This window comes from Penicillium cosmopolitanum (genome assembly GCF_028827165.1).
Source record: "Penicillium cosmopolitanum strain IBT 29677 chromosome Unknown utg000011l:1.0-3548175.0:1.0-3550911.0, whole genome shotgun sequence".
NCBI classification, from domain to species: domain Eukaryota; kingdom Fungi; phylum Ascomycota; class Eurotiomycetes; order Eurotiales; family Aspergillaceae; genus Penicillium; species Penicillium cosmopolitanum.
This window is the reverse complement of record NW_026622681.1, coordinates 3,523,073-3,549,983: the sequence shown is the minus strand read 5'-3', so window position 1 is coordinate 3,549,983 and position 26,911 is coordinate 3,523,073. Positions and strand designations below refer to the sequence as shown.

General features: G+C 47.5%; 4 protein-coding genes across 4 annotated transcripts; 1 reads left to right on the top strand and 3 right to left on the bottom strand.

The window, feature by feature from the left end:
• Positions 1-11,308: 11,308 nt before the first annotated feature.
• Positions 11,309-11,551, bottom strand: N7509_012765 (67 kDa myosin-cross-reactive antigen family protein; the record flags this gene model as incomplete). Its single annotated transcript, XM_056637402.1, has 1 exon — positions 11,309-11,551. The coding sequence occupies one exon, from the start codon at positions 11,549-11,551 to the stop codon at positions 11,309-11,311; it is 243 nt and encodes an 80-aa protein (XP_056483432.1).
• A 99-nt stretch (positions 11,552-11,650) lies between these two features.
• N7509_012764 (uncharacterized protein) lies at positions 11,651-12,166 on the bottom strand (the record flags this gene model as incomplete). The annotated part of the gene is made up of 1 exon (XM_056637401.1): positions 11,651-12,166. The coding sequence occupies one exon, from the start codon at positions 12,164-12,166 to the stop codon at positions 11,651-11,653; it is 516 nt and encodes a 171-aa protein (XP_056483431.1).
• Positions 12,167-12,931: 765 nt separating this feature from the next.
• plb2 (lysophospholipase Plb2) lies at positions 12,932-14,665 on the top strand (the record flags this gene model as incomplete). Its single annotated transcript, XM_056637400.1, has 2 exons — positions 12,932-13,482; positions 13,543-14,665. The coding sequence occupies 2 exons, from the start codon at positions 12,932-12,934 to the stop codon at positions 14,663-14,665; spliced, it is 1,674 nt and encodes a 557-aa protein (XP_056483430.1).
• An 8,794-nt stretch (positions 14,666-23,459) lies between these two features.
• Positions 23,460-24,112, bottom strand: N7509_012762 (uncharacterized protein; the record flags this gene model as incomplete). The annotated part of the gene is made up of 2 exons (XM_056637399.1): positions 23,460-23,582; positions 23,687-24,112. 2 exons carry the CDS (start codon positions 24,110-24,112, stop codon positions 23,460-23,462), a joined length of 549 nt encoding a protein of 182 aa, XP_056483429.1.
• Positions 24,113-26,911: the final 2,799 nt, after the last annotated feature.

The window sequence follows — 26,911 nt, the reverse complement described above, 5'->3', positions numbered from 1 at the left end:
CAACGAGATTTTGATGAGGTAATGGAACTATATTTCAGGATTAAAGAACCCCCTTCCTATATAAAGGATTTTGTTGCCGGTCAGGAGCTGTAGGCGTTATTCGATTAGTTACATAACGTACCTCATCTGCCTCGGGATACCACCATGATGGCGGAGATACTGCACAATCTCCCTCTATTCTTCGAGCTTCTCAGAGACTATGTCAGCTCTCCACGTTTGACCTTAGGATGTTACTTTGCAGGGCTGACCATACCAATAGCTGGACCTTAATGACCTTACCGTACTGGCTCGGACGTGCCGTGAATGGAAAAATTTAGTCATCCCACATCTATATGACACTATCCAGTTTCATAGCCCAGGATGCTTTGGGGGAAATGACCGACTTCAGCTGAAACTGGATACCTTCGGAGATCCACGCTGTACCAACCTTCAGTATACTCAGCGGGTATTAGTCACAGGGTCCTGGTACGATATCTACCATGAGATCGACTCGAATCTGGGCTCCCAAAGTCTACTTTCACCAGCCGCGAGAATGTTAAGCAATATCATCGCTTCATGCGTTATACGAATGACGAATATAAAGGAATTTATGTACAAGACCCTTCATTATAATTTTGTACCCATCGCACGATCCATAATTATCCTACAGCGTGAATACTACTAACTATATTGAACAGCTGGGACCTAGCAGTTTCCCCGACTCAACATCTCGTCACCATCCTGATTTTCACGTCGACGCTCCAGAGCTTGCAGCTGCGGCTAGGTACTGACAGCACGCCCTCACCTTACTTCCACCCACCGATAAAGTTTTGGCCTCCGATCAATGTCAGGGTATTGGTCCTCATCCAGATCGACGATGAGTCGGTCCTGCGATCCATAGGGTCGGTTCTTCGAACTGCCACTCGCCTGAGAGAATTGACCATGTGGGCTGATGGAGATTACATGCTACGTTTCAGTCAAGTCTCTAGCTCTTGGTGTGGCCAAGTACCATTCAAGCTAACATCTCTAGACCTCAGGGGATTTGTGGACTTGGGACGGCCGTCATGTGCGATCTGGAGCCTGCTTTCGCCGGTTGATTTGAAAACTTTGTCCTTGAATACCAGTTTGAATGTCGATTCTCTCGATTTTTCATCATTCTGGGATACTTCAGTTGCCGCTGAGCTTCGACCAAAAACATTATCTACAAACCTCGTCATAAATGGGCTAGAGGGCTTCATACAATCATTTAGTGGTTTAGAAGCCTTCAGTATCACATCACCGAATACTGCATGTGTGCCAGAGAGTCTAGATCTTCTCCTAGATGCTTTAGTGAAACTACATTCGGCAACGCTCAAAGTCCTCTCAATCGATCCAAAGGGAGCACTTGTCAATCACCTATTGGACGATGCATCGCTGAATCAACTTTCGAAACACTTTCCTAAAATGGAGGAATTGCGATTTGGAATATTTGAAGCTATTTCAGTAAGAAACTGTTTATGATAAACCCCTTTTCAGACTTTGCTGATCGCTCCTTAGGTGCATGCTATCCAAACAGTACTGAAATTTCCCAATATCCAACTGCTCTATATCACCTTAAGCAGAGGTTCCACAGAGTGGATCCTTGTCGGCCAGGAACAGTACCTGTCACAAATGTTGCAAATTGGAATGGCTCAGAAGCTGAAGTATTTCATTTTTGATGATGGTCCTTTGTTTAAAGTTATTCGGAAACCGCTCCGAATAATGAAAGAAAGACTACCACTTGGTATGATTAAAGATACTTTCCTTCTTGGAGACATGGTATTTGGGTGGAATAGAGGAGAAACATTAGATATTCAAAATTAGGCTAAGTATCTATTGGATATTAAGTATATTTAATATACTAAATATGATACTGGTCACAAGGTAGAAAGTAATAACACCGTTTTGTTGTACAGCTCCCGGCTGCATCATATGCAATATGCTCATTTGAATTCTCAATTAATATCCCAGACATCAGGGTACAATTAAAGGGGCCTGAGACTAAAGCACTTTCAGAGCACCTTTCCAACTCTAGAGCAGCCCCTTTCCATCTTAACGGTTTTCCTGTTTGCGCGATTGTTGATTGTTTCAGACAGAATTAACCAATTACTCCATTCAAACGTACATGCTCCCATCTGTAAGCAAACACACTAGTCTTTTTTGGGTCAATTTGGTTCTCAAGCTTTTACTAGGTCAGTCGCTGTGGCAATTTGTTTGATGATGCTCCATGATACGAGTTTGTAATCGCGACGGAGTCATTATAATAGTTGTTCGTTCGGACTTGCAATATCCATGTAGGCAGTCTAAACTGGCTCGAAATTTGTAGGAGAAGCATTATTTATGCTGCACTGCATCGGCCGTTTGACGAGGCGCGGTTAACGTCCGAACTTCTTGCTTCAATTCGATAGACATTTTGCTAGATCCAGAACGTTAGAGAAGGATGACTTCCGCTTTGTATCCACCCCAAAGAGAACCTCCCTTTATACGTATTATAGTGGGGGAACTACTCATGAGGTATACAGTTGGATGGATGGATAAATGGGTTTCATTTACGCTGACCCCTCGCTTTGAGTTGTATCTTAGGTCATGTGGTGTATATCGGTCTGTAGAAGTGGCAGCCACTTGTTAGGCAGCCACTTCACTAGGCAGTAGCATGGTGAGCTACTGCAGGTACAAATCGCTGGTACCTTCATAGCTTGAATAATTATCACATTTGTACAGTACTGTACCTCAATCTAGGGTTTCAACTCAAAGCAAGGGGTCAGCGTAAATGAAACCATTTTATCCATACTGTACTTAGAGTAACAACTATTTCTTCGTAAAGGCGCTTTAGGAATTATTTCCGGGGTGCGGCTTTGTTCCTGATCTGCACTCGTATCTCATCAATTCGCTCCCAGTGTTAGTGAGGTATATTATCATCAGTGAACAGCACTGTTGATACACCCAGGCTTCGCATTGTCGCAACCTGTAGAGTCACCCCTCACTCTGCGGGCATATGATGACACACATACTGAGAGATCCTGATAAATGGTGGCCCTCATTGGCTCGGTGGATAGATCTGCTGATGTAATCGTACTGTATTAGGTACCATGACGTAATGGGGGCAAGAGTAACCGCACCTTCAAATACAGCGGCGCAAGTCATGCTTTCATTGTCTTTTGCAGTACCTGTGGTTTCATATTCTCGACCAAATCTACATCTGTATCTGAGATTGACGACTTTAAATATGAATTACCGTGTGGAGATGCCGTATAAGCTTCCTATTCCACGGTTACGACGCGAAAGACGGGAAAGCAGTGGGCGACGAACCAGCCAGGCTTGCGACTCTTGTCGACAACGAAAAATCAAATGTGATGGCAACCGGCCTACCTGCTCTTTTTGTCATGCCCATGGCTTAAACAACTGTTTTTATTCGGATGCCAAAGCTGTTCGACAGCAAAAAGACTTAGAATTGATGAAAAGAAAGATTGAGAACTACGAGGAGATGTTTCGAAATATTTTAGGAGAACTCGAGGTATCTACCGCTGACCAAGTTGCGAAGGCGCTCAAAGTATGTATTTTCCTTGAATCGGCGATGTTGGAATCTTGAAGAAACTAACGAAAGCATCTACAGAGCCCGTGTGGTGCAAACTCGGAAGGGCATCAGAACAGGCCGTCTAGTGCCTCGTCCTCATCCTCGATCGGCTATTTGGACGCAATTGATGTTGTGAAGGAGGACCTTAATCGGAGCGAAAAAAGCAGGGCGACTGGGCATATGGGGAAGAATTCTGAAGTTACGTGGATGCAGCGCCTGGACTCAGAAGCTACGAAGCAGAGTGACAGAGAAGCCCCTCCAAATATGATCCCACGGCACCAGCTTCCAATTGACGATTCAATTGCATCAATGAACTACAACCTCGATTATCAAAATATCTCAAATTTGAATGTAATCAATGCTTTCATCTTGCCACCAAAATCGCTAGCGGATCAATTATTCCAAATTTATCTGACGAAGGTTGACATTTCTTTCCCATTCATTCGACGAGACCTCTTTATTGCTCAGTACGACCGCTGCTACTCCGGGGGCCTTATAAATCCTGGCAGAAAATGGTTGGCCATTTTCAATATGATCTTCGCCATCGGGTGCGCTATTGGTCGACTTTCTGAACAGAACCTACAGCAGGAGGCAGATGAGAATCTCTTTTTGGCAAGGGCTAAATCTCTGAGCCTTTCAGAGAGCGTTCTCTATGATCATGATGATCTACAGCAAGTACAGGCCGAAGCCCTGCTCGCGTTCTACTTCCTGGTAGTATCGCAGATAAACAGGTATGATGTGGGTTCCTCAAGAGTGCCCTTCCAATTGACGGATCCCTTCTATATTGCTCTGGCTTTTAACACTATCTCAGATCATGGAAAATAATTGGCATTGCGGTACGCTCGGCTATCGCGCTAGGGATCAATCTTCAGCAAAAGCCAAGCGAGCACGATTTGAAATCAGACGAAGCTCGCAAGCTACTGTGGTGGTCGATTTTTCGCCTGGAGAATGTTCTTTTTGTCATGACCGGGAGAGTTTCCTGCCTCGGAAGTGCTTTCTGCTCCACACCTCCGCCACTTCTCGGGCCAGGTCTGGGATCTGCAGGACCGGACATCCACCCACCACCCAACGCACACCGATGGACCATAGAGTTGGGAAAGAAGCAGATGGATTCTCAGAGAGATCTTTTGCAGTCGCTAACTCCCAGCACATCCCTCTATTTTTTCTATATGGTAGACCTGTCATTGATCGCCCATACCATCGCTAGTGAAGTATATGCGATCGACAGTTCCCGGGCAGGCCGAGCGCGAGTCGAAGGCCGTATAGAATTTTATAGCAAAAAGGTGGATTACTGGAAATCGACTTTACATCCTTCGTTCAGTTTCCAAGACAATCAAGGTAATCCACAACTGAGAATCAGCTCCCCCTTTCAAATTTCCCTCGCCTTGAATTACTACAGCGCCCGCATCGTGCTTAATCGACCTTGCCTCAACAGCCATGCATTTGGAAATAAAAGCGGCTCACAGCCTTCTCGTTCCCAGTTTGCCAATACAGCTGCTCTCATCTGTCTCCGTGCGTCCCTGGCTATCATGGCACTTCTACCAGATCAGCCAGACCTGGTTTGGTGTTATGAAATCCTGCAGTGGTGGGATCTATTACATGTTCTTACTCAGGCGACTGTAATATTACTTCTCGATATTTCAATTGGTCCAATACCGACGAGGTCAGGTGAAAGGACAGTTTCTGTTGAATCGTCAGACCTGGTTTGGACGAGGACGAAGAAAGGTCTTTCTTGGCTGCATTGTCTGGGAAGGACTTCAGAGGCCGCTCGACGGGCATTTCAGTTCTTCAGCAGCTGTATTGGTCGCATAGCTCCAGCTAATGACCTCGACCTGAGCGGCATCCCTGCGACGTTTGGATCATTTCAAACCTCCCGCGATCCGAATTTTCCATGGCTTCGAGACTCTCCCGAAGAGAATGCAATGGCGCCTCAGCAAGAAGTGCAAGCCTTGAATGATCGGGAGTTTTGCAAGTGGATGGATTCACCCAATTTGTCTAGGTATGGCAATATACACGACGACACACGAACTCAGGATTCAGAAGAAACTCCGTCTTCTCTGAGTATAATACCAAGTACCTCAGCAGTGCTCGACGCTGACACAGATATGTCGGAGCTCATCTCAAATTCCGATACCAGCATTGACGATTTGCTGATTTCCATGGCGGGCTCTAATGCATCCTGGACCGCGAGTTCCGGCAGCCTTGAGTCTCTGGAACAATTGCATACATCAGAATCATATCTACAGTAGCCAGGGATATCATGAAGATGACAGCGCTGGCTGTGCGTCTATTATCATTTTTTCAAGTGATACAAACCTTCCTGCATTAAATGTAGCGCCACCGTATTTAATAACCTAAATTTTGCCATCTGCGGCTTTTTACCACCGTAGCACATCTATGGCTTTTGTCGTTGCTTTCGAACTGCCAATGCTTTTCACATTACTCTTCTTTGCTTTGATTACCAGGTTATTCTTTCTGTGGGTCGTCCAAGGTGATTGGCCATTTCCTAAGATGGACTTGGCAATGTACGTCTTATCTTTTTTTGCCCGCCGTTTTGACAGGGCTTTTCAGGAGCAAGAAGCCATCGATGTGGATCCAAATCTTTCTTGGGATTCTTTCAATAATTCCGTACACACAAACTGTGCGCCTCAGATTAGTAAAAAGGCTAGTTCTAAGCTAATACTGGCTCAGTTTCTCCGCATCGGTTTTCAGCAGCTCAAAAATCCATTCACAAAACGATCAACACGTATCACACTCCGAGTTTATGCTTTGGCCTCTGCGGTCTCAAAGATATTAGTGACATTTTGGGGGCATTTATGCTACAGATAATTCACTGCATCACTCTCTTCCTGCTTTTTTTGTATTACCTTTGTGAGATCGCATGGTACTTGTGGTTAACCAAAGGCGCCACACAGGGCCGGAAAAGGCTGCATCATCTATCAAGCGTGAGCCTTCTATTGCTAGGGGCTGCTATTCTTGACGCAATTTCGAGGCTATGGGTGATTGCCCTTGGGGTATTTTTTCGAAGCTTTGAGCCTACGTGATGGGAGAGCTAACGATATCAAAGTCCAGCTTATCGTTTGCACCATGTGGGCAGTGTACAATCAGTCCGTTTCGTGATGTGCAATGAAGGGTTCTATATACACCCTTTGAATCAAGCTGGGTTATAATTCCAAAATATCAGCCAATCCGAATTGTCATCGCTGAATTAATCATACCGTTGGTCCTAATGGCGAGGGCCTGGAAGTGGAGAAGGAGGGTGAATTGGCTTTAAATCTTGGTTATAACTCTCCCGTGTGAGCGAAATTTGCATTTACCAAATGATAATTGTATATTCAGGGGGGGCAATCCGAAGACATACCGTGGAGATCTGCGATCCTATAAGATCAGCCCGCCTACTTCGATCTCCGTCGAAAGCCTGACACGGAGCCATGGGATGTGACTTCAGATTATTACAATGCCACGACCGATTCAAGCTGCAATTCCATAGGCGCTGTGCTGGTGTCATTTTCAAACATCCAGGTCTTCTGAAAATGTAAGAAAAGGAGAGCTGGCAAGAGCAGACGGGAGAACAAGGGACTCTGTTGTGATACATACGGGGGCCGCACAGATCAGGAGCCCGCCGCACTGTAAGTTGTACAACGTCTATCTTTTCTTGTGCATAAAATAGGATCAGGCAGCGCAACATGGCTTGATGTTTCTCTAATTTTGATGGGGTATTCTTTGAGTAAAAGAATGCTCTCATCATCGGTGAGTGGAATCAAATGGCATGATCTGTTGCCGCCCTGTCAGTCGCAATAAGGTACCGGTTCATAATGGTTAATGATTAAACACGTCATCGATGCTTTTCTGTGGCATCCCCACGACTGTGTAAACAGTGCCAACAGTGAGAAAAGGTTTTTTATAAACTGGATCACCAGAAAGAAAAATACAATGCCTCCGAGTGCTGCATTAAATCAATGATGAAATGTTGAACCAGCTGCAATTGAAGGGTCGTCTGTGTTTGTGCCCTCACAATTCACAGCGATCGTTGCGTCGACACAAGCAGAATGACTCGCTGCAATGCTATAAATACCCGATCTCTTGCCAGCAGAACAGCAGAACAGTCATTCGCAAGCATTCCTTTGTCACTCTGGGTCAGAAATATCGATCGCTTTTCGTCTTGGCCAGCAACACTTCGGTATGGACTGACCTCAAAGTCATGCACTTATAATTAAAGTGGCCTTTTGCATCGCACTAGCCTCTCATTGTTCGATGCTGAAGTCTTCAAACAGCAAGTGAGTGTAGCTGCCCCGTCATTTGAAATCATGCTGACATGGAATATGTTCAAGATCAGTCCTCCTCTACTATCCCTCTAGGAAACCATTTGACGTACCTTGGATGACCTCAAAATGATCGAAGCTGCACGCACGGTGAGTTATGAATTGCCTTCATAAGCTGCCTACTGATGATTAATGATAGATCGAAGTCGTCCCTTACACAGCCGCTTCGACCTTGCCAAAATGCAGCGAACAACAATAGCCAACAACGTAAGTTTTTTATGAGCGGCAATATGGAGAGTATTCGTCCTGTGCTAACGACTCCCCGTATAAGAAGGCAACATTCGACCACGAGCCGCTCGATCTCCTTTAAGTCACCCTGGTGCGTTGCCTCTGCCTATTCCCACGGCCGGTGCTGCATTTTGGATCTCAGTGCAGATGTTATTTACTTGAGGTTTGATGTTGTCGTGCTCTCTGTCCATCGGAAACGATCGCTGATGCATCTTTCTAGTCATAGGACAAATTTCAAGATGGCACTCGCCACGACCGAGCCGTACTTCCCAATTGTCCTCAAAACTAAGGATGCACGTCGGGCCGAACCAATGAATCCCAGTGCGTTTCTATTTCGCTGTTCCAGGACACCTGCTTGAAACGTCCATTTCGCTCACGTTGACGGAACAAATCTAGGAAGGTTCACTGCCCTTTGATTAGCCATATGGTAGAGTTTCAACATGTTTTTTATCTCTCCCAGCTTTATCCTGTCTGACCAAAGGTTAAACTGTCACTATATTAGCTTCCATATCCCGACAGCCCTGCACCTCTTGTCCCATATCTGATTCGAAGCCTCGACGACGGCGTGATCCGGTCCCATGCTAGCCCGACTGAGCTATCGCAGTCTCGGCGACAACAAAGAGAAGCCTAGCATCGACGGCCACCGAGTAAGACCATGGTCTCTCCGAGGATAGTATCAACCAGTAAGGAATTGAGCTTCTGGCCACAGTCTGAGGGATAGCTCTGTCAAGCCTGGTTGTAGCTGAGCAAGCGACAAGCCAGGCTGCAGCACTGGATCTACCCCAGATCTCTCGCCGTGAGAGCAGTCGCTTTCAGGTCAGCTACTAGTTTACCCTAGACCAAATACCATGAATCTCTCCTACAGTGGTACTTTGTCCTGATACGGTTGAAGACTTACCTGTCACACGAACAGCAAAGACGAAACAGCTATTCATTGGCAGATATTGCCCACATCCATTCCCCGCAGTACAGAGTGATCCCGGGCCCTCTGACGTGTGATCGAGCTGACGCCTGCTAGATCGTCTCTAGTTTGCCTATGCTGATGCCAGACTATATTGCCGGCAAGTCTGTACCACCCTCATTCACCGGAAATCATGCTGACATAGGCAGTGAAGCATAGCCCTGGTTCGGCCGTTCCCAAGAGTCCGATCGAGATGCTGTTTGTAGCTTGTAATGGAAATCTCATCTAGGCTGCGAGCAAGGTAAGTTGCGAACACCCATCTTGCGCCAGCTGTTGATAATTGGTGCTAGATCGAATGTATCCAACGGCAAATTGCTTCGGCCCTGTCCCAATGCAGACGGCGATTCAAAGCTGCCACCATAGCCTGCTTTATGAACGAAGCTAGTATGGACGTTGTCATCATTAAGATAGTTTGTAGGCCAACTAACCATGTTGTCAGGCCGCTATGATGAAGATGACTGTTTCCTCCCAAATGCGGCCGCGAGCCGATCGGATGCTCCCCCTTCTCGGTGTTACCACCGAACGCCACGGACTCGCCGGCAGAAGCAGCCTCGCAAAGCACACGGCCAGCCGGTTGTTTCGGCGGCCACAAATTTTTATTACCGATTCAAGAGGTATATGACCAGTTTTTGATGCAAGACGGAGAAGGCCTGCTTATTGACGTAGCCGCTCAAGTTTCTTTTTGTGGGCGTGTCAATGTACACGACGCGCTGTGACGCGTCAGTGCAATCACTGCGTTGTGCCCTCCGTTGCATGCGTCTGGTGCGGCAGGTCCGCGATCACCATCAATTTCCAATACGGCTACTGACTTTGGCCGACATACCCAATCGACTCCGGGAAAGAGGTTTCACGATTCTCGTTTGAGATGAGCACAATTAATCCGCAGAGCGAATACTCGGGAAATGAATCGGAAAAACCAAAGCGGGCCGTGATTTCGGGCGGACCGCATGAAAGTTCAACTGAATGTACCCTGCCGGAATCGAACCCGGGCGTTATTGAAAAGAGAATGCGAAAGTTCCACTAGACCACGCAGGGGGGGCTTGCCGCTGGGCGGTTTTTGCTCCACTATAGCCACCGTCTTGTCAGAATATCATATCCACCGTTCTTCCGGGCAAGTACCCAGCTAGATCAGCATTTTCTGCTCGACAAGTGTCTTTTATCTGATCATGCCGACACAAAATGATACAGGAAAAGGATCAGAAGAGCCAGGCTTTTTATCGCTGATACTCCGATAGAATGTTTCCTATTTTACCGCCAACACTGTACGCAACAGTGTGGGTCTGGGGATACGTATATATAATACACATATCAGTTGAGGATACCAGAGCGGCATTACCTTTTGGCTGTGTACCGTGCCAACAGATACAGCATATCACCAAAGACTCTTCTACGTGACTCAAGTCGTCGCGTGCTCTTTGGTGATAAGCTTCATCTGTTAGCATGGTACCACAGCCGTAAGGCGCTACAGTATGTTCAACCTGTTGTAGTTCACAGGTATGGATTATATTCTTGTTCAGAGGGAAACATTAGGCTATACATATACACGAGAAGAACAAGTTGATTGGAATATAGATATTTCGGCATTAATTCCGATGGTTCGGCTTGGTTCCTGATCTGCACCAGCCTCATATCACAACAGTTCTACCGGTGAAAATTGTTCTACTGGGGCGGCGCACCCTCGTCACAAGGTGGGGGGGGGGGGGGGCTAACTAGGCACTGCTAGAGCTCGGCAAACGTGGGTTTGGGAAAAAGGTTGTATCTCTAGTCGTTAAGCTCCAATAGCCTGATTATCGATATGTTCTCGAAATCCTTGTCCTGAAGAGCAATGGTTCATGGTTCTCTGGTTCTGCATTTGTCGATCTCATACTGCAAATAGTAGACTGCGGTCGCAATTCTGGCTACCAATCTCCTATATATTCTCCGGAAAGTGCATATTTTGGTGTGCCTTTGGTGTGCCTTTCGGAATAAATTAATATTCGACTTTACAAAGTAGCGATGAGGACCAGAGAGGATCAGTGATGTCCAACCTGCACATTGCCCGTTTTTTCTGTAATTCGAAACCACCAAAGGAACCGAAGTGGATTTCAGTCTCTCTTCTCGAGAAAAACCATATTATCCTCTGTCGTTCTGCGTGCTGAGAAACTCGCGCATCTCAGTACGGAGCACGCTATCTCCAAGCTTAGGGTAGATCAAAAGAACAAGCCAATCAGAATACTTGAATTTAAATCAGAGTAAAATCGTCCAAAAGCTGTCCCAGTAGCCTTTGTGTGCTTTCGGCTTCTTATCCAGGCCCATCAAGTGATATGCAGCCGTTTGTGCGCCGCGGACGTTGTACTCCATAGAAAACACGGTATCGTCAGGGAGGCCCACAAATTGGACGATGAGCGCCATATTTTGCACGTTGTCGGGAATCGTACTTGGGCGGTCGCCTTCGTCTCGCTTTAGGTACTGCGCTGTCGCGAGTGGCATCAAGCTAGTCACTGTGACGGAGTGCTCAAGTATCGAGCCCAAGAGGGAACTGCATCTGCTGGAGCACTTCCATCAGAACCTCTTCTCCGGTACAATTGCTCATAGGTTTGCGGATGAAGTTTCCCTCCCGCGATGGGGACAGCGCATAGCCCCATATCGGTGGGGCACTTTCGGTTGGTCGTCGAAATGCTGCTGCCGTGGTACATTTAGGCTCAACCGCCAGTTGTTGTCCTTGAAACTCACTAGCGTACCCGTGCTAGGTAGAGAGTGCACCAGGCATGCAAAACGCTCAAAGAATTCCCAGCCATTCAGCATCACAAGGAAGCACTCATTGGTCGACTCAGCGATGCGCGCGCAAAAGGGTGACAAATCTACGAATTCCGGATGTTCCTGCGAGAGCTTACACCATAGGCCCCACGAGTCGTCGAGCTTCAACTCCTCGACATCGGGAACCGGTGCCGGAGGAGAGCAATTCGCGCCCAATGTGGAGCCCGCGAAGATAGATCCGAGTGTGATGATCAGGATATCTTTGGGGCAGATATTGACAACGATTTCCGCGCCACTCTGCAAGATCTTAAGGCCGGATGCCAGCATCGGGTCACTCTCAGAATTCATCATCACATCAAGGACCTTAATATTATGTTCGAATTTCACACTCTGAGCTTGCAGATAGGAGGTAATCGGAATACCATCTTGGTAAGGTGTCTGCGAAGATCCAAGGGCTTGCGATAGCTAGATGCTTCTTAGAAGGAGCGGATTATATCTGTGCCAGTGGGACTGTAATAGTAGATATGGCTTAGGATGGGATATTGTGACTGCAGAGACGGCGGAAATTACGGGTACCCAGCATCCACGCCTTTTGATGCATTAGGAGACCGGGCTCGATCAGGTGGTGTGGGATGACTCGCAGTACCGTGCAGTGTCAAACCTTGGGACGTTGGTCCATGGCCCGGTCCAGGTTCTCATCATTACCACACCTTGCATTTGCCCATCATAGAACCTATTGAATCGGCTATCCGTCGGGTCCGACACGTACAAACCTTGTGGCAGTGGGTCACTTTAATTACGTAGCTGTCAGTACTTTTCTCCTTTTTTTTTTTTTTATTCCGCACAGTTCAAAACCAAAGCTTGCAATTTGTCATTAATTAATTGGAATGAATCTTCTAAAGGCATTCAAGCTGCTCCCTATAGTTATTACATGGTTAGGGGTGTACAGCCACCCACCCGCCCAAGTTTATCCCAACGAACGGAGTATCTTGCGAGGAAGAATTGCAAACCCGCAACGAGACTCGCTAGCCACGAGTTCTTCATTGTTTTGCAGGCGAGCAATTCCCAATGCGCCTGATGGATACACCCCCCAGAGCGAAGCTTGTTCTGTAGATGAGACCATCTATTCGCAATGGGTCGACGTTGTCGAAGGACGAAACTGCATGGCTGGAACAACGACGAAATGTTACTGTGGATGCGATGATGCAGTTCCTGGGCCGACTGGACTTGGGCTCCTTTAACGCGACTTCATACATTAAGAAGCATGCGGCCAATACATCTGGGCTCCCAAATATTGGCCTTGCCGCATCAGGCGGTGGTTACCGAGCATTGATGAATGGCGGAGGCGCCCTACAGGCCTTTGACTCTCGAACGGTTAACTCCAGTCTTCCGGGCCATCTAGGAGGTGTCCTACAGTCGGCGACTTACCTCACTGGGCTCAGCGGCGGCAGTTGGCTGGTAGGGAGCATCTATTTAAACAATTTTACGGACGTAACGTCCCTGCGTGACAGTGGAACGGTGTGGCTGTTCCAAGATTCCATTTTTGTCGGCCCAACGCAGAGTGAGCTCTTCGCCGTCAGGACGTCCGAGTACTTCTCACAGATACAGGATGCGGTGACCGGAAAATACAGCGCTAGCTATAATTCTTCCATAACGGATTACTGGTAAGCCCGGGCACTTTGCAACGCCTAAACTTCGGACGATAGTGCTAATGGGGCCATTAGGGGTCGGGCGCTCGCATACCAACTTATCAATGCCACCAAAGGCGGTGTCGGTTATACCTGGTCATCCATTGCTCTGAGTAGAGATTTCCAGAGCGGAGGTATGCCCATGCCTGTTGTCGTAGCGGACGGTAGAGCTCCTGGACAAATCCTCGTTCCTGCAAATACGACATTGTTCGAGTTCAATCCGTGGGAATTCGGCTCCTTCAATCCTCCCCTAGAGGCATTCGTGCCCTTGGAGTTTCTCGCGTCAAACTTCTCTGCCGGGGCGCTTCCCACAGACCAACAGTGCGTTCGCGGATTCGACAACGCCGGGTTCATCATGGGGACGTCGTCATCGCTCTTCAACCAAGCATTCTTAATGGTCAACAATACTGAGGCATCGAAAGCAATGAAGAATTCCGTCAATCGGATCCTGAGCTCGATTGGAGAGGCCAACCAAGATGTGGCCGTTTACGAACCGAACCCCTTTTATCTATACACAAGCCAGTCCCAATACTCCAGTTCTACCGTCTTAACCCTAGTGGACGGTGGAGAGGACCTTCAAAATATACCCCTGGAGCCACTTCTGCGGCCGCAGCGCAAAATAGATGTGATTCTGGCGCTAGATTCGTCTGCTGATACGAGTTCGCAGTGGCCGAACGGCACCGCCATGGTCGCCACGTATCAGCGCAGTCTGAGCTCCCTGGGCCACAGCAGTGGTATCGCATTCCCATCCGTGCCGGACCAGAACACTTTCATTAACCTGGGCCTTAACAATCACCCTACTTTCTTCGGCTGCAACAGCTCTAACGTCAGTGGCTCGGTGCCGCTGGTTGTCTATATCCCAAACGCGCCATACAGCTATCAGTCAAATGTGTCAACGTTCGACCTGCAGTATAATACCACAGAGCGCGACGCCATAATTGAGAACGGATATGAGGTCGCCACGCTGGGTAACGCAACAGCCGACCCCGACTGGCCGACCTGCCTAGGCTGCGCGATCTTGAGTCGAAGTCTGGAGCGCACCGACACAGCCGTCCCAGAGAGGTGCACGATGTGTTTCCAGCGATATTGCTGGAATGGCACGAAGAATAGCACTGATCCGGGGAACTACTATCCTGCCTACAAACTATCGCAAATATAATTCAGCAGCAATGAAGTGTGACGGGTTCTGCTCACTCACGGTCGGTTTCCGGGAATGGCTGTCTATCTCGCGCTGGTGTTTTCACTCTCAGGATAAGTGTATATGTATATTCGCTGTGGCCGCCTCCGTATTTCCTTCATGTATCCAACCTTTTTTTTGATTAACCTTGGATGATGCTACCTCTGGTTATTGTCGAAAGGCATACTTTCTAGTGTTTTTATCACCACTTAAAACCGGCAGCGATGTTAACAAATCTTGAAATTTTATGCACTTTCACATTAAAAAGAATATTATGATTTTGCGGCGTGCACTGGTTTCTAGCATTCGAGTCATGCCCACTGTAATTGATCTACACCACATCTCTAAGTGCCGGTAGATTATCCACGTGAATTTTTCTATTTCAACACTATTTTAAGCGTTATTTTGACCGAAATCATGTAGTTGAAGGGACGCAATATTCAGTCCGTGCTACTGTATCCCCCGTGGTCACCAACAGCCCCTATCCTTAAGTACACCCTGAGTACTAGTATCTAGCGAGTTCTGGAGCGTTAATCTCAAAGACATACTCCTCGAGCTTTGCGTTATTTTCTGGATGCCCCTTCAGTATGCTAATTTAAGATCCGGAATAAAGTAGCGCTTTGCGAGTATTTTGATGGTTATTTCGCTACGCCCAGACTCTTCGGCCACTCGTCAAACCTAAGCGACTGGCCCTAGATCTAGATCTTCTCACAATTCGATATTGGACGAATTAGTCTCTAGGCCGCCGAGTAGGACCGACGCACCAGGAGCTATGAACGCCTTGAAAAGGGGCAAACTTGAACGCTATTGAATCTGGTAGCCTCAGACGGACCGCTCTCCAGGCATTAGCTAAAACAAGACCATGGACAGATTGTTGGAGTGTTTAATCAAACAATATTAAAATTCGCCTGTTCGTTTCCTTTCTTGGTCGGAGTAAAACATACATTCACATCATCCCAGACAGCTCATTACGTATATCCAAACAAAGCTTCTCCACTAGCAACATCAGCATCCCCGAAATCTCGGCATTTGTGTCTTCCAGTTCTTTCAGGGGATCCATGAACTTCGTCATCATCTCATGTTCGGACTTCACAGGGGCAAAAGGTGGCTTGCGCTCAGACGAACAGGCAGCATCGTGCTCTCCTGCATGAAACAGGGGGATAATCCTCGACCAAGTGCAACAAATATTTTCTTCATGCTCAAGAGACTCGTCCCTCATCATAGAAGCAAGATTTTGAATCTCCTCAGAAAGCTGTAGCTGGAATTGCTCGAAGGGTAGTAATCTCCGTAACCAATAGTCTTGAGGGAGGTGAAGGTAAAATATAACGCCACAAAGTACGTCCAACCGTCTTGGTTTTCGGGTTGACGAAGAACGGCGGCGCTAAGAAACCATAGACGGAACCATGCAACCAGAAAAAGCCCTAGTTCCGCCCACCTTCGTCTTCGATAAAAGTCGGGCGTGACAGTATGCAACTTTAGAATCTCTTTCCATTTCGGGAATGAAATTCGACTGGGTCGTTTCCTGAAGCTCTTGCACTGAAGAGCTCTTGTCGAGCTTTCTTAATTCTGTGCCTAAGTTTCATGTGCCTCATCTGACTTATGAAAGAAGTGATGGACGTTATAACAAGACCTAAACTGATGATCCCGCCAGTGGCATAAGGAATTAGTAGACTTCGGCCGAGATGAGTTTGGGGAGATAGGTCACCGACACCGATGGTGAGAAGGGTATAGTCAGTAGAGTGCAGAGCGTCAATCAATGACCAGCCTTCAATGCTACTGTCTATAGCGGCTCCACCGAGAAGAAGAATGATAAAAACATTGACGCGGAAGACGATGCTTGTGCATTCAATTAGTCGCTTGTCTGCCGAAGTGAATGTCTTGGCTTTCACGCTAGCTATGTAAATTGCGAGCAGAATCGCTGTCAGAGTGTACAATCCGGCGGCTATGATGCAAGCGTAAAAGCTCTCTGTATATATTACGTGTTGCTGGGCGTTACCTTGAGCTTGCCGATGTTTCTGAGCTTCGATACCTATTAAGACAAATAAAATTACTGCCGAGACGAGCCAACCACATGCTGTCACCATGTATCCATTGAGTGAGTCGGAGTGAAGGACCATGAAGAGTAGGTACACAGCATCAGCGCCGGCAAATAGAACTAGTGAAGTCGCTTGGAGTCCCGTGATCCTGTATTCATTCAATAATTAGCGTATATAGCATTGAAAGACGACAAAATCACAGTACCAACTTGGTTTAGGAAGCGCAGAAACTCGTCCTTCAGGTTGTATTAGTTGTTGCCAGCTGTGTACTAGCCCGCAGGTATTGAACATGAGTGCTATAGCACGTAAGGCTCCCTAGAAACTCGTTTATCAGCTACAGATACGGTATTGGAAGGAAGCGGGTCATGATGATACCGCAATAACCAGGAACCCTGTCGAGAAAGACAACCAGTGTTAGTCAATTGCCTATTACTCTGCAAAGTTCCGTTCTCCCACGGGGAGATGTGTATATTTCCACTGTACCTCAGCATCTTCTGATCCGATTTTGCCATCTCCTGTCTAGCGAAGGCCTTCACTTATGAATAGCAGAGGGCCCAATTCGGCTGAAGCCTATGATGTAGTTCGACGGTTTCGTGGGGTGAACCATGCGTATGCCGGTTCCGACCACGGTTGAAATACACTAGATCGTAATCATATTCCCCAGAAATCCGAGGCTTGCCAACGTTTTTCTTTGTTAAGAGAGATACGACAATGAAATTCTTAGTAGGAGACGAATTAAATTCGAAGACTGCATTGGCGAGACAATCACGCTTAATTCAAGTGAAAAGGGTTATGGATAATATAGATAACGTAAAGATATACAATGAAAAGATGATCAGCACATACAAGACGACTCTACATTAAGATGGTGTACAGGAGGCTCGTCGGGGTGAGATGAGGAGCTTCAGGATGGTTGCAAATCAGTTTGCAAGATCAACAGTTGAGGGGTGCGTCCTACAGAACTTCCAGTGGGCGGGACAACGTTTGCGCGCCATTAGTCGGTCCGTCCTATGGGTAGGGCATGTCAGAGGCCGAATTGTTCTAGGCCCTTGCAAAGCAACGAACAGCCAGCTAGAACTTTTGATCAGTGCCAAACTTATTGTCCGAATATAATACGATGGACACGGAGAGCGGTGGGTCTTAGCCTTATGCGACGAATGGTAGAGAAGGAAAATCTGAATTGCAAAACTAGCTGGTACCATACAAATATAAGGAATAACAGATCAGTACAACGTTACAAAATTCCCCAAACGCTTGGCAAACATTAAACATTACGTACGTAATCAAGTTCCGATCCACCCACTCCTACACCACCGACAGGATCTATGGGAATTATTAAAGAAAATACAAACTCTGATCTAACCGCATATGAATTACGGAATAACAATAATCCCCAAGCCTACTGTCGCTACGGCATGTGACTTTGTGCCCGTCCAAACGTACAATGCTATAGATATTAAGTTGGGAAAGGTTGACAATCGATCCTAATAATGAGCCAAGGGACTAGCCATAGATCTATCTTTGTACTGAGACTACCCATTATGTGCATGGATCGTCATCGTGATCTGCATGGGTAGTTGCTCTATGCACTCGTAGACGTCGACCGACATTAAGTGCGCTGAGTCCCCGACGGAACACTTTCCAGCATCTGAAACAGCTCCCAGGAATACTATGGACGCTCTCATCGACTTGGTGGCGGTGCTCGTAACTGCAGGTCTAGACCGATAGATGTTGGGGAGGGTTGATTTCTATAAACGTCCTGATTGGGCAGGTTCACTTCACGATGGGTCATTCGGCACGCGTTACTAGCGCAAGGATCATCGGAGCCCCGCAATTCGATTCATGAGAGAGTAGATGTACCAAATTATTACAGAGAGATTTCAATACATCGTGATTTCTCGAATCAAACCTGATTGAAAAGCGCACTTTGAAGCCGGGGAACGGGGAGAGGCGCAGAAATGTACGATCTCGTTTCTGACTGAGGAGTGGGAGTACTAACAAAAAGATGGATCCACCCCTCAGCCCCACAATATCCCCATCGACGCTTGTGCTAGCGCCACATGCATATTCGAACGCATTCAATGATTTTATACTGATGCAAAGTAACCATTTCCCAATTTTTGCTACATCAACAGTGCTCTACATCTGCTGTGTTCCAAAAACAGTGAGCCCCGTGCGCCATTATAGGTCGTTTTGAAAAGTATTACGATGTTACATGCCTAGTGTCCTGAGTTGGTCCGTCTTCCTGGTCTACACAGGATTGCCAAGGGCGCATTGGGGATCCTGAGCATTCTTACAGCAATCGATGGGGTTTCGTACTGTGACCGAACCCATACAGTACATTTGATGGATTCCCATTCATACAACAATTTTCGGGCTGTCGCCTGTGTGCTAGACCATCTGCAAGGGCTGTTGACCCGCAGTCCTGCTGACTTGACTAGCTTCCCTCCACTTGCAGAGGCCCAATTATAAATAATGCCCCTGGTTATTCCTCGTAGACCGGGCAAGATACCACGAATCCCATCTGTCATCATGAGCCAATTCGTTATGCCGCCTACAGTCAATGGCTCTAATATCGATATTTCAGGACCTGTCTGCCCAGTTCCCAGATTATCCTACAGCCGGAGTGTCTGCTTTAGCGGCTCCGCAAATGGTCAGACGCAACGAGCTACAAATCTCAGCACTGTATATTGCGAATGGTACATGAATCTAACGCGAAGTTGTAGGACAATCGTTCTATCACCCCGAATCCGAGCAACTCGCTGTAAATCAAGCCCCGCCAGCAAGCTACTTCTACACCTGTACTCTCCACGGTGAAAACTGTCGACAGGCTGTACATCAAAGTAGGCAACAGCTACTAAAACCTTCAGTTATTGGCTCTGCACAAACCGGCTACGACGCTGCCGCAACTACCAAGGAGCCAGAGCGGCCAAGCAAAGAAAGTATGACAATTCATTAGCAGTGTACGGACCAAGAAAGCGCTTAGAAATTCAGGTCTGACAGTTTTCGCATGAATAGGTTACGCAAACAAATACAACACACTTCTTAATACCGCCAAAGGTATTCTATCGAAGCTGGTATATCAGCCACCTGATTTCCCTGTTCCAGACATAATGGTGCTATATGGATACGCATTCGGCACGCTGAAACCTGAAACCTCCTTCAGCGTTCTCCTCCAATAGACTCAGATCTATAGCACCAGAGCTCCAAATTACGGATATTACGGCAGGTTAGGCCAGTACCCACCCAGGTGGATTCGCTAACTCCAAGTAGACTTTGGGTCCCAACTGTTGAATATAGTCATAAAGGATTATGGTAACCAGCAGTTTATATTTTTCCGGCGTCTTAATGACGCATTAAGATTTGTTAAGATTGATGAAAAGGACAAGCAAATAATCAAGTGGATTATTGCTGTAAGGAAACTTCAAATCCAGACCCATTTTTTGATTTTTACGCTCGAATCATCAGGCCACAACCCTATTTGATGGATGCAGTTTATATTTTCTTTTAATTAGTCAGCTTGGTCTGCAATTATCATGGAAATCAATTGAAACAAAAGCCCGCAATGCTTCCTCACCAAGTCTTTAGTGTAGTTTGTTCAACAATCGAGTATATGCCATCGCCATTGAGGATAAAGGGTACCTAGCGCATTCGAATTTCCAAAAGTAAATCACTCTGCAAATCAGCATTGGTAAACATGTGGTCATTCTCTTTTCAAATTCGCGACGGAGTACTTCGAGGGCCAGCCGTGTTCCTTTGGAAAGGTTTGAGCATCTTGTAATGGCGTGTGTTGCGCGAACATACTCTAAACTCCAATGTTTTGTCTTAATAGTTCCAGGCCACTGTTTTCGGTGAAATGCAAGGTGTAAAGCACAGTAGCCTAGCTGGTATAATCGTGGTCTTTGGATTGGTATATTAGGGACCAAATCCATGTATTTCGGGACGTTTTCGCAACATTGGATGGCGCAAGCGTGTTTCCCCATTGCAGTATTATGTACCAGAGAGCTATGGGACATATCCTTCTTGGTAGCCTTGTGGTTGTGACAAGCTTCATCATCGAATTCGGATATCTCTTTTGTGTCAATTAGCAAGGAATATTGTGGAGCCTACGCAGGCAGTACGCAGACAAGTGGCATGCAATAAACAGGTGATCAGATGCCAATTTACTTCTCTGCCCATTTAATGAAATAAGGAATGAGAAATAAAGAAGTATTTGATAAATGGAAAGCCAAAATCAGCCACATAAGAGACAATCAATGGAATTTTGTTTCATTGATGCACGAAATGTGGAGTCCCAGTGACAAGGGTCCTGAAGAATAGAGCCCATCAACTAATTTGCTCACGGCGGTCTTTCTGGGCACTATTTGGCTTCACCTTAGTATTAGAATTCAAAGAGGTTATTTTGCAAGATGAGTAGCTCGGCACTAGTAGCTGCAACGTACTACTTGCCTGAGAATACTCGTGGTATTTCCAATGCTGAGTCTCCACTTCGTTTTTGGTATAAGCAGCCCCCAAGTCTACCTGAAATTCCCAAGGAGGTTATTGACGAAAAACCCCGGATCGAGACACGGCAATGTAGGCAGAGTGGACTGTGGTGACATCATGAAGTGCTGAGCGTAGGGAAGGGGTTCCAAGCGGGGCCACATGGACAGTTGGAAGCGGGCAGTCTGCGCTACTGAGCATACTTGGGAGATAATGTCGAGAATCTGCTTACGCACCCGAGATAGATCCCACATCGCTGTCTTGATTCGTGGCAGGAAAAAGATGTGCTCGCCGATCAACTCATCGCTGAGCGAGTCAAATCTTGAAAGACAAAATTCCACCCAGTAGACTTCCTCTGATAGCAAGAAGGCGGAAAAGCACACAAAAAGATCCTCCGCCTTGGTAGACGGAGACAGAGGATCCGGACCTGTCCACGGAAAGCTTTGCTGGTTTTCGTGGTTCGGATAAAATACACAGTCCACCAAAGATAGTCCGTAAATAACAGAGCTGGAGGCATCTGATAAGTTTATAGAAGCCTGCCTCGCATGGCTGTGGTTGGTAGCAAGGCAGGGGGGTACAGCGGGTACGTTGGAAGACTCCTGCCAGGCTGCGTGGATGTCGATATCGGAGACACAGTCTATATGACGGTAAGTATGAGTTTATGGGTGATGTGAACTGCACTTTACGAACCAATTTGGGCCAAATTATTCATTTTCTCGGACGTCGGTAGTTCTAGGAGCTGGAGAGAACAGAACCGGATCATTGGTATTAGATCGACAAACTTGTGGGTTGGAAAAGAAGCGAGCGAATAGGCCAATTTAATCGTCTTATCAAAGCCAGACATTGTATTACTCAAAGGGTCGATTGATACTTCAAAATGATCTTATTTTAGCAAAGTATGAATAGTCACAAACTCAACGGGAATTAAATCTCGGCTGCATCGACGTCTCACCGGTCATCCCCGTTGATCGTAAGGGAAGATCATCCAGCACCGTCGCCTTCATGCATATTCATCAATGTTTGTTGATGCTTCAAGGTCAATTCATCTGGTCAGAATTCCGGTCATACGTCCGTAACGCTGAGATGACTCCAGCCTGAACAGTGTGGGCTGCCCGCCCACGGTCCCACAGTACCAGCGCCTGCTCATTACAACGCTGCAGGAGAAGACCATTTTCAGCTTCTAGTTCCTCGTTTGACAGCCAAAGTTGGTGTCGCTCGTTCTCGAGTCGGACTTTCCCGGCAGATTTGACAACATAACATTGCAAAAGACATAGGAACAAGTCGAGCAGGTCGAGAGCTGACTTCACGACAGATGAGCCCAGGCGTAAGATCTGCTTGAACTCAGTCGTCAGAAGGCCGGCAGCGCCAGTAGGATTCTATTACATGTTAAGGAGATTATATCTTTCTCACTAGAATGAGCCTGACCTTGAATTCGATACTTTCACGCTTCGAAGGTTCTCGGAACAGGCCATGCAGGTCGGCGGTAGCGTCATTCCCCCGGCTATTTGGAGAGCTGACGCGGTCTTTTAGTAGGTCTCTCCGCCGATGGAGGACAATCTGGTGCATCCATTGTGTTCACGAAGCGAGTTGTATGGGCCGAAGGACTGTCGGCAGAGGTGTTTATCTGCTATCATAAGGGGGGGTGGTATGTGAGGCCCAATGAAGTTCGGACGCCCGCAAGTATCAACCTTTTACCCGAAATGGCGTTACATTTCGATGTATGTTTCGATTAATGCACATTTGACATATCGCATAGATGGGGAGCAAAAGCAGGGTGTTGTAGAAAAGAAAATTAAGGCAGAGAGAAAAATTCTTCGGCAACAGTTGGGTCCTGGTGCGCGTCAAGCTATCAACGCCGCCATTTTATGTAGGCTCGCCCTCTTCTCAATGCATCAAGTTGTTGACCTTTCATCATACCACCTTTGTGTATCGTCCATTATCCACGCATCTTCACTGGTTCAAAAATCTGTTGCCGTGCCTTGCAGTAAATCCTCGGTTTATTGGAGATCTATTGTGGTCGGCGGCTAGTTTTAGTGCATAATTGATGACATTACGTGGAAAGACATGGCAGATCGTAGTACAACGCTTCAGCTAGAGCTTGATTTTCGCTATGTAGATCGCATGAAATGGATGTCTCGATATGGAGGCCTCAGAAATGCTTCTCGTTGCTGAGTTTGACATAACTTTTTGCAAATTTCATTAAACTGTTATCCACATGCTTCACGAAAACTTTAGTTGTTGCTGTTGTGCCTTTCTTCCTATTCATCGAGACATCGTCGCCGCGAAATCAAGCTGGCTTTAAAGAAAACATCCGGTAACGTATGCTGTGAAGGCGTCGTTCGAATTGCAAATGTCTGAAACCCCGCTTTCGTTAAAGCTGCCTATTTGGTGAGAGTGAGTGATTGAGTTTGCTGCGCGACACAGGCGGATGTCCACGATTCGTTTTAAATGTTTCAGATTTTCTCGGGATCTGAGATCTTTTTACCATATTGTCCGTTGTCTTCCCAGCAGGCTTTTCTTCGTTAAACCCAGATTGAGCCCAATTCTTCTCCGAGTAGATAGGTGCTTGTTTGGAAGGAATGGCGGGATCGAATCCCCAAAGGTCCGGTGTGTTGCAGTCTTTCTCTTCAGTTTGGCAATGAAAAGCGCTATCAGGACGGTAGAACTCCGGGTTGAGTCTCATTGGTAAGTCACGGGATTCCGGTTCCTCGGGATATAAGCTTGTGGACGAATGCCACGCGATATCCTGCTTTTGATGTCTTGAAGGATTTCCCGTTTCCTGGTGCGGCTTGTATCTTTTGTCCGTCAATGGAGTAACAGGATCAAAGCCAAAGTAATTGTTTTCATGCTCTTGCTCACGCCACCGCTCCACCACTTGACGCGTTCGGGAGTCTCTTTTAGGTCGATCCATAATATAGAGCGAGCATGTGAAGCTGAATGAAAGGAACGCCCCTTTTGTTTTTCTAACAAAAGGCTGCAATCGTGAACGCAGACATATGTAAGTGTGACAGCAAAAATGTTTGAAACTTGGAAAGTACATAGCGGCTGATTGGTCGGAGCTTTCAACCACGGGAGGGTTACTCGCACGAAGATCCGGTTTTCGTTCCGGCCTTAGTGCCATCTCATAGCCCCACCCCGCTTAGGAACAAATACTCGCAACGGGATTATTTGTATGCACCCTTAGCTCACGTAATTAGAACCATCTATAGCTAACGGCAGTTCATAATATCCGAATGGGTCATTTCAAAGATTCTCGATTGGTGCAAACGTGGCCGCCTTGCTCAGTGTTCCTCTTCAGATGCGGCTTACCCAATATGCACGCCGGACGGCGTTGCCTGCAGTTGCTCCTGCGTCAGCGGTCGGTACGGAGTGCCGGTCTGCCGGAGGCACCTCAAGTCACACCGGATCAGATGTCCCATCCGAGCGTGCCACAACGCTCCTCAGCCTGGTCCGCTCCTCTGCCCGCATCTGCTTCGAGTATCCCTTCACCACTAGTTTCAGAGGTTGACGCTGTAAAATTTACGTCATTTGACTTCTGAGGGTCGTCGACGTCTATTACCACCGCCTACGGTTCCAGGAAACATGGGGGGGGTCATGGGTCGCCGGCGCCCTTGCCGGTTGGGGTTGCTCTCGAGATCTCTTGCTCACATGGCACCGCAGGATCAGTAGATTCTCCTCCGCATGGTAGGTGGTCTCCACGGTCCGTCCGCGGCGTTGCACAAAGAAGTTCTGCGGGTGCACCACCACCGAGTGGCAATCTCGACTAGCTTCGGCACGCTGATCAGGTTCATCCCGACGCGTGGCACGAAGTAAACATTCTTCAACACCAGGGGTTGGTTGAACTTCCCCCGGAGTGTGAGCTTCACCGTCCCAATTCCCTTGGCTTCCACTGGGTCGCCTGCCGTGTCCAACATCTCGCGATGGGGCCGAAGATTGCTGAAGCAGTTCCGTTCCGGTCCCAGCAGATGTGGCTAGTGGCGGCCGAGTCCAGGACCCACCAGGTGATGGTTCGGGGGTATAAAGGGTCGTCACCCTCGCCCTCACGATATTGATCCGCGGTCTTGGAAGCCGGTGGGCCTGCCGATCTTCCATCTGGCCTGAAGGTATCCTATGCAAATTGCTTCTTGGTGAGCCGGTAACACTCCGTTCAGCCTTCGGGGGTCCCTGAACGACTGTTCTTCTCGCTATTTCTTCCAGCACTGCGCGACGCGCTTCTTGCAGTAGTTGCATTTCTTGGTGTTCTTCTGCGCCGTATTGATCGAGGGGTGGCTCGGTCCCCGGGGGCTCCCGACGGGAACGTCGCGGCGTCCTTTCGTTGCACCGTCTGTTCGGCGTTAGCCAGACGGTTTCCAATCGTGGCCGGGTTGACGGGATCCTTGTCATTCTGGATCGCATACACAATCTCCAGTCCGATCTGTGTCAGTAGGATCGCAATGTACTTTGTCGCCGATAAATCCAGGGGCGATCGCATTCAATCGATGCAGAAGCAAACCTACATGATCAACAAATTCACGACCACTGCCGCAACGCTTGCCAGTGGTCTCGCGCAGCTGGGCGAACAGCTCGCAGAATGTGGCGATCTCCATCCACCGGTATCGTTCTTCGATTTGATTCCAGATATCACAGGACGTCTCGAGTCCCGCGACATGAATGCTGATGTGGGGGGACAAGTACCCGAAGATGGTGTGGTAGGCCTCGGCTTCGCGGCGCGACCATTCACAGTGGCGCTCGAACGCCTGGACTCCACACGCGCTTCGATGGCTCGCTGTCTCACCGCCCCATTGAAGGGGCTCCGCCAAGGGGTGGAGGTGCGCCGTAATAGTTTTGGCGTACATACTTGAATAGACAGTCAGGACGCTGAAGGTCGCCCGACACGACATCCAAGACCTACCTAGCTTTGTGAAATGAGGTCATGAGACGTTTCCAGGTCGCGAAGTTGTCGCTTCCTGTCAAAGGCTCGATGGCCGCAACGGCACGGTCGGGCGAGTCGTGGACAAAGCCCGACATGATGATGATATGTTAGAAAACGGGGTAGATATATATCCAGGATGAATGAGGTGGTTCTCATATGAGTAGAGACGGCGCCCGAGGAATTGCTCCCGGGCTCATAACTTGTTGTAAGTCAGAGGTATGAATTGATTGTTTTGTACCAGAGGGATTAATTGAGACTATAGATATAGGGAGAAGATGAAGTTGATTGAAAATAAACTTGGTTCTTCAAATAGACATTGCGGGAATTAATTCCGATGGTGCGGCTTGATTCCTGATCCGCACCAGCCTCATATCACAACAAGTTCGAGTTGGCCCCTAATTTTAGCTCCAAGCCGTTGATCTGATAATGGCCTTTAAATTGGGTCCTCGACGGTATGAAATATCCTCAGATACCGAGCTGCTACTAAAAAAAAGCTATATATGAGACAGGCTGTCATCGCTTTAGGGATACGCATGGAGGTTGGTCCAGAGATAGGGCTGTCCTCTTCCAGGAAAATACGCGCCCACACTTAGTTACCTCCCGCCGCCACACTGTTCGAGTAGCCGCCGCCCCACGCGACCGCCTTGGAATTTTTACCCCTCCCAGCACAACCATTGCCACATAAGCCTGGCGCTAACAACTGCCTCTTTTTGCTCATCCTTGACATATAAATATCTTTCCTTGTATCCGGAAAAGCGGGTTAATATTCTCTTCCTCATAATTATACGAACATGAAAT